This window comes from Phalaenopsis equestris, unplaced genomic scaffold, assembly GCF_001263595.1.
Source record: "Phalaenopsis equestris unplaced genomic scaffold, ASM126359v1 Scaffold000527, whole genome shotgun sequence".
NCBI classification, from domain to species: domain Eukaryota; kingdom Viridiplantae; phylum Streptophyta; class Magnoliopsida; order Asparagales; family Orchidaceae; genus Phalaenopsis; species Phalaenopsis equestris.
The window spans coordinates 26,527-38,044 of record NW_018164967.1 but is presented as its reverse complement, the minus strand read 5'-3'; the positions used below and the strand labels follow the sequence as shown (position 1 = coordinate 38,044).

General features: G+C 30.0%; 2 protein-coding genes across 2 annotated transcripts in view; both read left to right on the top strand.

The window, feature by feature from the left end:
- The first annotated feature begins 1,076 nt into the window (after nt 1-1,076).
- On the top strand, nt 1,077-2,991 carry LOC110028770 (cytochrome P450 90B1-like). The gene is made up of 5 exons (XM_020730753.1): nt 1,077-1,373; nt 1,444-1,533; nt 1,636-1,714; nt 2,367-2,473; nt 2,573-2,991. Exons 1-5 carry the CDS (start codon nt 1,107-1,109, stop codon nt 2,801-2,803), a joined length of 774 nt encoding a protein of 257 aa, XP_020586412.1. The 5' UTR covers nt 1,077-1,106; the 3' UTR covers nt 2,804-2,991.
- A 6,028-nt stretch (nt 2,992-9,019) lies between these two features.
- Nucleotides 9,020-11,518, top strand: part of LOC110028769 (cytochrome P450 90B1-like) — a 6,569-nt gene continuing 4,070 nt past the window's right edge. The window contains exons 1-3 of the mRNA XM_020730752.1: nt 9,020-9,246; nt 9,333-9,657; nt 10,180-10,332. Of these exons, the coding sequence (XP_020586411.1) occupies nt 9,044-9,246; nt 9,333-9,657; nt 10,180-10,332 (681 nt within the window). The 5' untranslated portion in view covers nt 9,020-9,043. The remainder of the gene's footprint in view (nt 9,247-9,332; nt 9,658-10,179; nt 10,333-11,518) is intronic.

Genomic DNA, 11,518 nt, shown 5'->3' with positions numbered 1-11,518 from the left:
AATAAGAACAAAATTAAAATCACATAAAAGTAATCAATATTTTAAAGAAAAATAGATAATATAGTTTATATTATAACGTTTTAAATATGTTCATTTGTCATTTAGGTTCAAGAACATTGTTCATAAGTTATACAAGAAGTGTTGCACAAGCTATAAAACTTATAGAAATACACATTATATAGAATTTTATTTTCACCAACAAAAAGAATGAAAATAAAAATAATATCATGTCTTATCTATTTTAAGTAGTTGTACTAGTATGAGTTAAAAATTGTGAATGGTACCATTCCCCATAGTTGAAGAAGATAGAATTAATAAAATGTAATAAACTTGAATAGTGAAAGATGACTTCTCAAATAGAAGTATTAGACTCTGGGTTTGTTTGTGATAGTTTTCTACCTACTTTGCATTTCAGACATCCACCGGACCTCTCTTTGGGATGCTGCTTTCTAAAAATTTATGTGGTGGAAAGCTATTTTTTTCAACCTGACCTGCAAAATTTTGTATAAGGGTTTGTTTTGGGTAGTTGCAACTTTTGAAAAATCTGGTTGTAAAGTTGTGGCGAAGAAACCAACATTTTAGAACTTTAATAGATCATATATATCATATAAGAAACCCTATATATATACTTTTTTTTAAAAAATCCGACATCAATTTTCTAACAACCACCATACTTTAACAGATCATTTTGAAAAAAAAAAAACAACATCTTATCACAGAAATTTCTAGAAAATAATAAGAAAATAGTTCCCAAAACATAGCTGTGGTGGTGGTCCGAAATGCAAATTAGACAGTAAGCTGTCCCAAACATACCCTAAGAAACCAGCTATCTAAAATTTTGGAAAAAAGTATATATTTATAATTTTCACTCTAGTTTTTTAAGAAGTTGTTTTCTCCACCGCAGCTCTACAACCATATTTTCAAAAAGCCACGTCCACCCCAAATATATCTTTTATATGTTTTAAAGTTTAATTGTCAAATAAAAATTTAATTGTTGCATGCGATCAGAAAAAAAATTATTTATTTTATTCAGTATTACATGACAAGTGTAGATTCATTTTGATTTTTTGAAGGCGAGGAGAAATATCTTGAATATTTTGAGGAAAATGATGAAAGACAGGATTACATTAATGTCTAAAGATATTGAAGATGGCAAAGAAGAAGCTGAAAATCATCTCAAAGCTGATGGAAGGACCAAATCAGACTATGATTTACTTGACTTGCTGCTTATGAAAAGAGCCGAATTCTCCAATGAAGTTATTGAGGACTTCATTTTTGGTTCCATTTTTGCTGGACATGATTCTACTTCAAGGGCAATCGCTTTCATGCTCTACCTCCTTGCAGATTCTCCACAAGTTGTTAGAAGGCTGCAGGTAATTATATTTGAAATTTTTAATTCATTTCTCTTTGAAGAATTTGCTCAGTTCAGATGATTTCCTTCAGACAGAGCACCTTCAAATTGTCAAATCCAAGCCAAATTTAGACAGCAAACTGTCATGGGAAGATTACAAAAATATGGAGTTCAGCAAATGTGTAAGTCATAATATTTTTTCTTGTGTTTATTATTTCTTTATTTAATATAATTTAAAGAAAATAATAACACTAAATAAACTTATTAATATGATATTTATTAAGGTTGTTAATGAGACCCTGCGGCTCAGCAATGTTGCTCCTTTCATTCCCAGGAAGACAGCTGAAGAGGTCAAGTATAAAGGTTTGTTTTGTTAATAGTAAGTATTAATTAGTATTTAATACACACAAAGTTTCATTATCTTATTATAATGTTGGGACATAGTTTTAACTTTGAAAAATGTATCACTGAATATTATATGCATTAATACATACATTTTAAATTTCTATATATGTTTTACCAACATTTTTAAAGTTATTTATCATAATTTTTCATAATGGAGACTTATGATGAAGTGACAAAAAAATACTTGTTATTAAATACTATTATTTAATCAAAATTTTACAAAAATATGTTTTGATCTATTAGTCAACTTGTTAATAATCACAATTAAAAAGTGACATTTTTAATAACAATTTATTAAAAATATATATTTTATTATTTATTTATGTCATTAAATACTCACATTTTTTGGGACATTTACAAGATGTAAGATGTGTAATTCATAAGAATTACAAACTTTGTATATAAATTTTTCCTTTTTTTTTCTTTTTTTTTTTCCAAAAAGTATGATCTAAAAATATATAATTTAAAAAAAAAGATATCAAATCATAATTAAGGAAGTGCAAGTTTAAACTTTATTATGTATTTTAAATTTATAAAATGTGAGAATATAACTCAAAGTTATTCAATTTTTGTTATTTTATAAAATATAAATCACTTTTTTTTTTTGTAGGTTTTGTTATCCCAAGAGGTAACCTTGTAGTAGTCCACATGGGTGCAGCACATTTAGATCCTTCAATTCATGACAACCCCATGGACTTTAATCCATGGAGATGGATGGTGAGGATATAACTTCACTATCTTTCTGCACGCATCTTCAACAAATTGCAACTAACAATTTAAAATTATAACATTTGTAATTTGTTCTTTTAACTTTAGGGCCCAAATTGTGACAAAACTAAGAAGGGTTACATGCCATTTGGTGGTGGTGCAAGAATGTGCCCAGGAGAAAATCTTGTAAGATTAGAAATGGTCATCTTTCTTCATCACGCCATTCTTAACTATGAGTGGGAGATTGCTAATAAAGATCATCCCATGCATCTTCCTTATCTTGAATTTCCAAAGGGCTTGCCACTTAGGGTTCATGCTACTCAAATATTAAATGATTAGCAATAACAACTTAATTTACATGTGTTATATGTATTATTGTTATATATCAGTAAGTCATGAATATTGTCTTATGATGCTTGGCACTATGTATTATTGTCTATAAATGGTATGTTGCTTTCATAAGGGTTCAAGGAATGATTTTCTTTTCAAACATGTCATTTTAGACAAAGTCTTATATTGTACAAATTCTTGCAATCAATATATATATTAAAAGGAATGGCCAGCCACCCCAAATACTTTAGGTTGAAATATCTCATGTTATAAATCATACCTCACATTATCATGCATTAATTGTGCTTTATTCCTATGTTTCGATTGTGAACACTAAAACCTACCCTCATATAGGTAAGTCGGAAGTTGACATGTTGTATAAAAGTCTCAACACTGTTCAAGAACTCATCAATGTTTCTTTTTCTTATCTTAATATAACTTATTGTACATCTATAACCTTGATATATGAATATCTATATATAACATATATCTACAAGGAAGTACTGTTTGCAAAAGAGCGCAGTATAAAAGAATAAAATATAGATGAAAAGATTAGAAGAATGAAAATGAAAGATATTACATTTGATGATGTGGCTAAGTTTCTCAAATGTTGATTAATAAATCAACGAAACTCCTAAATGTTGTCATTACACTACTAAATGCTGGCATTTCAAATGTCGAGGGTTGAACATGTGTCGTCTGCCTTATCAAAAAATAAAAAGCCTGAAAACTATAAGACAAAACATCAAAGTTCTCTCATTTCACTCTTTTCGTCAATACTCTAAACAATACTTCATCATAATTAATAAGTCAAATTAAATTTCATATAAAAAAACATCGCTATTATCACTTTTTAAAAGTGAAATGCACATTTTCATGCAAAGATTTAAGGAACTGAAGTGTCAAGTATATAAATACAAAAGTTTAATTGTGAGATACATAAATGCATAAGAATTGTGTGTTAGGTATGTGAATTTGCAATTAAAAAGGGGCATTTACAAGCATAGCATACATTTCATATGTATTTATATATCTCAAACCTAAAGTTTTATATTTACACACATAATAATCAAAACTTCAATATCATATAAAAAAACATAAAACATACTAATTTTTAAAAGAGAAATACAAATTTTTGTGCATATCTTCAAAGCACCAAAGTGTCATGTATATATAAAGAGGAATTTATATTCATATCACACAATTCTTATGCAGTTACATATCTCAAACCTAAATTTTGATATTTTAACATAGTTCTCCAAATTTTATTATTACATTGGAAATAACACTATTACCATTATTAAGAAAGTGAAATAAACATTTTCATTCATATGTTTAAAACACCAAAGTGTCATGTATGTAAATTTAGCGTCTGTTTGGGGCAACTGCAGTTTATCATGATAAGCTATTGACTAGCAGCTAATCCAGATAATCTGGGTAGCTGTTTGGTTTGTGTGTTGGAAAACAACTTATTTACAGTTTTTCTGAATAAATGACTATTCTGCCCCTGATATAGATAAGTTGTATAACTTTTTGTTTTATACGTTTGGAAAACAGTTGGTTTGCAGCTGTTTCTGGATAAATGATTATTCTGCCTCGACGCAGTTGTGTTCTTTGCGACGTAGTTGTAACAGCTATACATTTGATAGTTTATAACAAAAAAGAATCACTTCATAACAATACAATAAAAGGATATACACCTCATTTAAGAGTGAGTATCAAGAAATCGAATAAAAAAGAAAAAAAAAAAGATAAAGTTTGCTTCTTATTATGGTGAATCATTTAACATATCAACATGTTCATGCAATTTACCAAACCGAAAACCACCCAAAACAAAATTCACCAAACCTTCCCAAGCATGCACTTTACTAAAACCGAAAACCACCCACTATAGAATTCACCAAACCTTCCCAACCATGCCTTTTAGCAAAACTGAGAACCACCTGTGGCATGCTTGGCCACAGTGAAACAGATGCACTTTAGCCTTCAACAAAACCTTTAGCCTTCAACAAAACCAAAATGTGTGTATTATGCATTGCCAAATTTCACTGTCACAGTGAAACATATGCACAATATTCACTTCCACTTTTGTAAAGAAATGAAATAAAGAGGACAGCCAAAACTCACTTCCATTGTAATAGACATGATTCACTTCCACCGTAAAGCACCAAACACTTCCACTGTAGTTTTTGAATGAGGATAAACATCTCAATACATATAGAAACAATACGTAAAAAAAGGCTAGTTCAACTGCAAGTGCAGCCCCCTCGAGCTAAAAAAAAATTTAGGTGCAATAACAAGAATGGGTCGCATGGCCAATCCAAGCCAACAAAAACAATATACGTAACTTACACCATTCTAAACCAAAATCCAAATAAATCGCAAATTATGAAGAATTGGAGAAGGAGAAGCAGAGAAGGGGTGAAAACCCATATTGAATGCCAAACTTAATAAAAAATCCAGTAGAATGCATAAAGCCAAAAATACGAAAGCCAACATAACCCAATGAAATCCATATCAGTCGAAGGAACGCCTACTACAAAAACCATTCCATCCATACGAAAACCATTCCATACTTACAGATCTATAGTTTTGTAGAGATCAGAGAGAGGAGTAATGAGTGAGAGGATGAGAGGCGAAGGAGCTAGGAGATGAGACAAGACTAGAAAGAGAGAACTAGAGGAGGATCACGCTAGGGCAGACGAGACGAAAAACCAAGGGCAGGTTGGTAATAATCAGCAAATGAACGTGAACCGCTAGGTCGATCCCTCAGCCGCGTTTATTAAAGAAAAAAAAGTCTGCTTTTGGAAAACGCCGCCCGAACATAGGTACAATAACAAGAATGGGTCGCATGGCCAATCCAAGCCAACAAACGGGTAGGCGACATTTTCAAAACGCCGTTGAAAATGAGTGAGAGGATGAGAGGAAAAGGATCAGGAAGACGAGACGAGACGAGAACGGGAGAACCAGAGGAGGATCGCACTAGGACAGATGAGACGAGAAACAAGGTCAGGTGTGTAATAATCAACAAAAGAATGCAAGAAGCATGGTCGATCTCGCGGCCACGTTTATTAAAGAAAAAAAAAGACAGTGTTTGGAAAACGCCGCCCAAACGCCTTAAACAAACGGGTATGTGACATTTTCAAAACACCGCCTCAGGCAATCAGCTGCCCCAAGCACATCCTTAAAAACTTAGTTGTGAGATACATAAAACATAAGAATTGTGTGTTAGGTGTTTCAATTTGCCTATAAAAAAGGAGCATTTGCTTGCGTAGCATACAACTCTTATGTATTTACTTATCTCAAACATAAACTTTCATATTTACAAACAAAACACTAAAAACTTTAGTATCACATCAAGAATATCGATATCATAATACCAATTTATGTATTTACTTATCTCCACTTGCCGGTTAGTTTAAGCTTAGCACTCAGAAATGCCCTACAAATGAGAATGAGAAGCAAGAAACCAAGAATATGTCCTATGCCTCTGCAGTGGATAACTTGATTTTACTATATATGTATGATGTCGGATCTTGTTGATGTAATTGGTATGTTAGTCAGTTTCTTTTCAATTTGGGAAAAAGAGCATTGGGTAGCAGTTAAGTGAATTTTTAAATATTTCAAAGGTTGTTTGAAAGTGTGTATATTTTAAAAATGGAAATTCTATTTTAGAAGTTTACATAGATGTAGATATGCTATGTGATGTTGGCTTTAAGAAGTCCTCTCTAGGATACCTGATTACTTTTGGTAGGGAACAATTTCATGGCAATATAAACTATAGAAGTGTTTGGCTTGTCAACTATAGAAGTTGAGTATATTGGGGTCAAAAATGCTTGCAAAGAATTCTTATGAGTGAAGAGTTTCCTACAAGGGTTCGATCATACATAAGATAAGTTTATCTTATATTGTGATAGTTATAGTGTAATTCATTTAAGCAAGAATTTCACACTTAACTCACATTTGAAGCATACTGAAGTGAGGTATCAATGGATTCATGATGTTTTGGACTCAAAAACGTTACAACTTTCTTCAAATTTCATGATACCATATTGAAGACAAAAGGATAGTGTAAATCCCATGCATGGGGCTCAGTTGGACATCAAAGAAAAGGATTAATTTTGAAGTTATCCTAATTAACAAGTTACATAAAATTTTAGTGAGATAATACAAAATGAAATGTCGTCATATTGATAATTATCATGCCAAATTCTATCTATTAATCAAATAATTAAGAAAAAAAACAGCTAAAACATGTGACATGTTAATCAATTAGGTTAAAGAAAAAGATTGTTTTGGTGCCTAATAATCTAAGTAATTTTCTTTGATATTAAAAACATTTATGAAGAATTTATATTTAACAGTTCAAAAGTAAATTTAATAATTTTCAACCTCATTATTTTATAGTTATCATGATGCATTGATCCAATCATCTATAGAACCTTTAAAATATTTTTTTATTTTATAGTTATCATGATGCATTGATCCAATCATCTAATAGAACCTTTAAAATAATTTTTTTTATAAAAAAAAAAAAAAACATTGACTCACCTTCTTAGTGTTAATATCAACTTTAATTTGATGGCATCATCCTAAAAATTACTTACAAAATATTTATACCAATAAAAGAAGTAGAGAAGTTTTTTATTATCTACTTGAATTACTATAAGTAATTGTTTTATATTATATGTTCCTATCATACTCCACCATTTAGTGAGAATTAAAATTTGTAAAACCAAGCTAATTAGTTTTCAACAAAAGCTTTATTATTATTATTATTATTACTATTTTGAAAAATCTTATGCTTTGTAGTTTATACAAAATTGTAATTCTTACTTGAATAATGGATAGTGATGTAAATAAATAGAGGTGTCTAATGATGCAGATACTCAGATTCTCACTTATGAAGAGAAAATAATAGTTAAGAGCATGAACATTAATGAAACTTGGGGATAAAACTAGCCTCTTTTTTTAGGGCGAACAAACATATTATGTAAGCTTAAATGTTGTTAAAATTTTCTATACAATCATAATCTTTCCTATGAAATTTCAAATTTTATTCATTATAAACTATAGTATTTTTAAATGATAGAAGATTATAAGTACTTTTACATAATAAGTGGCTGATTTTTCCTTAAGTTAATAGTTGGTTACCAATAGATTGGAGTTTCTTTATGTCATTTCATTGTGCATTGCATTCTAGGTTGCATCAGTAATTACTATACAATGCTCATAGTCTAGCCATCATTTTAATCAAAATAGAAAATAATACTTTAATAAAAAAAAAATTAATAAAAGCATCAATTTAAGGTAACTTTATGTTTGCACTTAGAGATTAACTTTGTGCATAAGCACTTATTATTGAAGATTAAAGTTAAAATTGTGTTCAAGTCAAAATTTAAACCTTCAATTTGAAATTTTTATTGTGAATATAAATTGTTAAGAAAAAAAAAGAGAAGTTTGCATACACACCACTCTATTCCGAAGTATTTACATATCTAACAACTAAACTTCAATTTTGAAGTACCCTCGACTTGTTATATTTAATCATGTTTAATATTATTTCAATTTATTAACTTTATGCAAGCTTTTTAAATTGAAGTAATAGTTAATTGATCAATGTCATGTTTTCCTCATCCACTTATGCTTTACCTAAACCTTAAAACACTCCATGATATTCCATGTCATCATGAAGGGCAAGTACCCATGTCAAGCTCGTGAAGAGGAATGAGCTCAGGAAGGAGGAGTCATCAAGCAGGGCATCTTCTTGAGATTGACCAAGTCTCTTACATAAAGTGAAGATTTTTTGTTAGAGAAGATGACCGCTCAAAAATGACTTCTTTGAGATTTTCTCACTTTATTTCCAGCTAGAATGATACAAATTTTAGCAGAAAAGAATGGTTGTGTTCCACTATCAATTGATAGGGTCAACCATGAACTTCAAGATAAAAGAAAGAGTTTTCAACAATATGGAAACCCACCAAACACAGTTCCAAATACAACAACTGGGAAGCCTTAGGCAGACCCATTAAACAATATTCCAAATCAAAATCTTAATTAACATTTAACATATCAAGGACACCAAATATAAATATCTAATGGAAGAAATAATCCTTTTCTTTATCAATTATTCTTCATTCTTCCCTTGAACTATGACTCCACGGACAAAGCATGATTGAATTACAAACACACACATTTGATGAACTATATAAATGAGTCCTTGTTGAGACATATACTCACTCTTTCGACATGGTAGAGTTGAATTCAACACTTGTTCTAATCCCCTCTATAGCTATCTTCATTCTCATCTTATGGCTAACCACCAAGACAAAGCCCTCCAATGCCTTTCCTCCTGGAAATAGATGGTTGCCTCTAATTGGGGAAACCCTATCTTTTCTGAAGCCTCATCAATCCAACTCTGTGGGACACTTCATGGAAGATCGCATCTCAAGGTATAAAATCATTATAAAAAGCTTACAACATGCATGCTTTATATATTTATGATTGTATTGATGAGGAGCAGTGATTGGAATTATAGGTATGGGAAAATATTCTCGTCAAATTTGATGGCAAGAGAAGCCATAGTATCAGCTAACGTAGAGTTTAATCGATTTGTGCAAAATAATGAGGGAAAGTTGTTTGCCACAGCATGGTTGCCAACCTTTCAAGGGCTTTTCGGCAGAGAATCAATAGCATTTTTGAGTGGAGAAAGCCATAAGAGATTGAGATCTGTTTATTTGAAGTTCTTGTGCATGAAGAGATTGCAGACTGTTTTTTTAGCAGATGCAGATTATTTGGCTTCATGTATTGTGAATTCTTGGAAGAACGGCAGTATTATATCAGCCAAAGAAGAGTCTGTTAAGGTAGATTTCAGCTTCTTAAGAATGTCGATGCATGAAAAAGCTTTGGTTTTTTGTTTATGATAAAAGATGACTTTATAATTATTTGTATTAAAAAAATTTATTATATTTAATAGTCATATATTTCATAATTTTTTTATTAAAATTTAAAAACATATGACTAAAGATATTACTTTTGTCATAATTTACATTAAGTTAAGTTTTTTTTTCTATATATATTCCAATATTATGGCATTGAAGTAATTTGATTTGGATCATGGCATAATCTTCTATATTATTGTATGTTTAATCATGGTGAAGGACTTGAATCATTCAAAAGTGAAATATATCTTCATGTATAAGTTTATAACACTGATGTGTCATAAATATAAGTATCAAACTTTAGGCATTAGATTTTAGAATAGATAAAAACTATTCTATATGAATGTTATGCAAGGACCTAACTTTATACAGGGTGTCTTAATGGTAACAGTCTTTGTTATTTGCATTGAGGTAGATTTTAAGCCACATTATATGATGTTGCAGTATTCCCTTCAAATAATGACCATGAACACATTAAGTATAAGAAAGGATGATTGGCTGATGGAGATGCTTCTCACGGATTACTCATACGTTATTTCTGCAATTTGTTCAGTGCCTATTAATTTCCCAGGACTGAAATATTGGAAGGCACTTAAGGTAACTCTATATTTACTCATATACCTTAATAAAAAAACAAGCTTTATGTGCTTGAAAAATAAAATAATTTGCTTTATGAGTCCATTTTTATATGTAAACATGCTAATATAAAATATGATTGATGTTTCTTATATTAAAAACTTTTGCAACTAAATAATTAATAAGATTTAATCATAGCTTAATTAGAAAAAAATAAAATCACATAAAAAGTAATCAATATCTTAAAGAAAAATAGAAAATATCAATGAATATGTTATATTATAATGTAATAAGCATCTTCATTTATCATTTACTTTTAAGAACATAAGTCATAAGTTGTACAAGAATTGTTGCACATGTTAGAAAACTTATGACAAGCGAGAGAAGTTTGTGTTGTAGGAATGTACGAAAATCACTTAGAAACAAATAAGTTAAGAGAACTACACATAAGACAGAATATTATTTTCACAAAAAAAATGAAATTAAAAATATTATAGCGTCTTATCTATTTAAAATAGCTGTGCTAGTATGAGTTAAAATTATGAATGGTATTGCACCCCATAGTTGAAAAAGATAAACTAATAAAACGTAATAAAGTTTGAATAATGGAATATGATTTCTCATATAGAAGTAATAGATTTTGGGTCTGCTTGGGATAGCTTTCTATCTACTTTGCATTTTAGATAGCCACCATAGCTTCGTTTGGGAAGCTACTTTCTGAAAAATTATGTTGTGGGAAACTATTTTTTTCAAATTTACCTGCAGAATAACAATAGTTGTAAGGGTTTGTTTTGGGCAGCTGCAACTTTTGAAAAATGTGGTTGTAAAGTTGTGGGGGAAGAAACCAACTTCTTAGAAAGTTACACTAGAAATTATAAGTGCATATTTTTTTCAAAAAATCACACATATCTCTTACAACCTCTGTACTTTAACAGATCATGTTGAAAAAAACAGCATCCCGTCAAAGAAATTTCAAGAAAATAATAAGAAAATTGTTCCCCAAACGGAACTGTAGCTGCAGTTTGAAACTTTAAGTAAACAGAAAGCTGTCCGAAACATATCCTAAGAATCCTATTGCATGAAATTTGGGAAAAAATACTTATTAATAATTTTAATTGTAGATTTTTAAGAAGTTATTTGCTCCACCTCAGCTCTATTACCACATTTTTAAGAAGCTGCAATATGTTTTAAAGTTTAATTGTAAAAT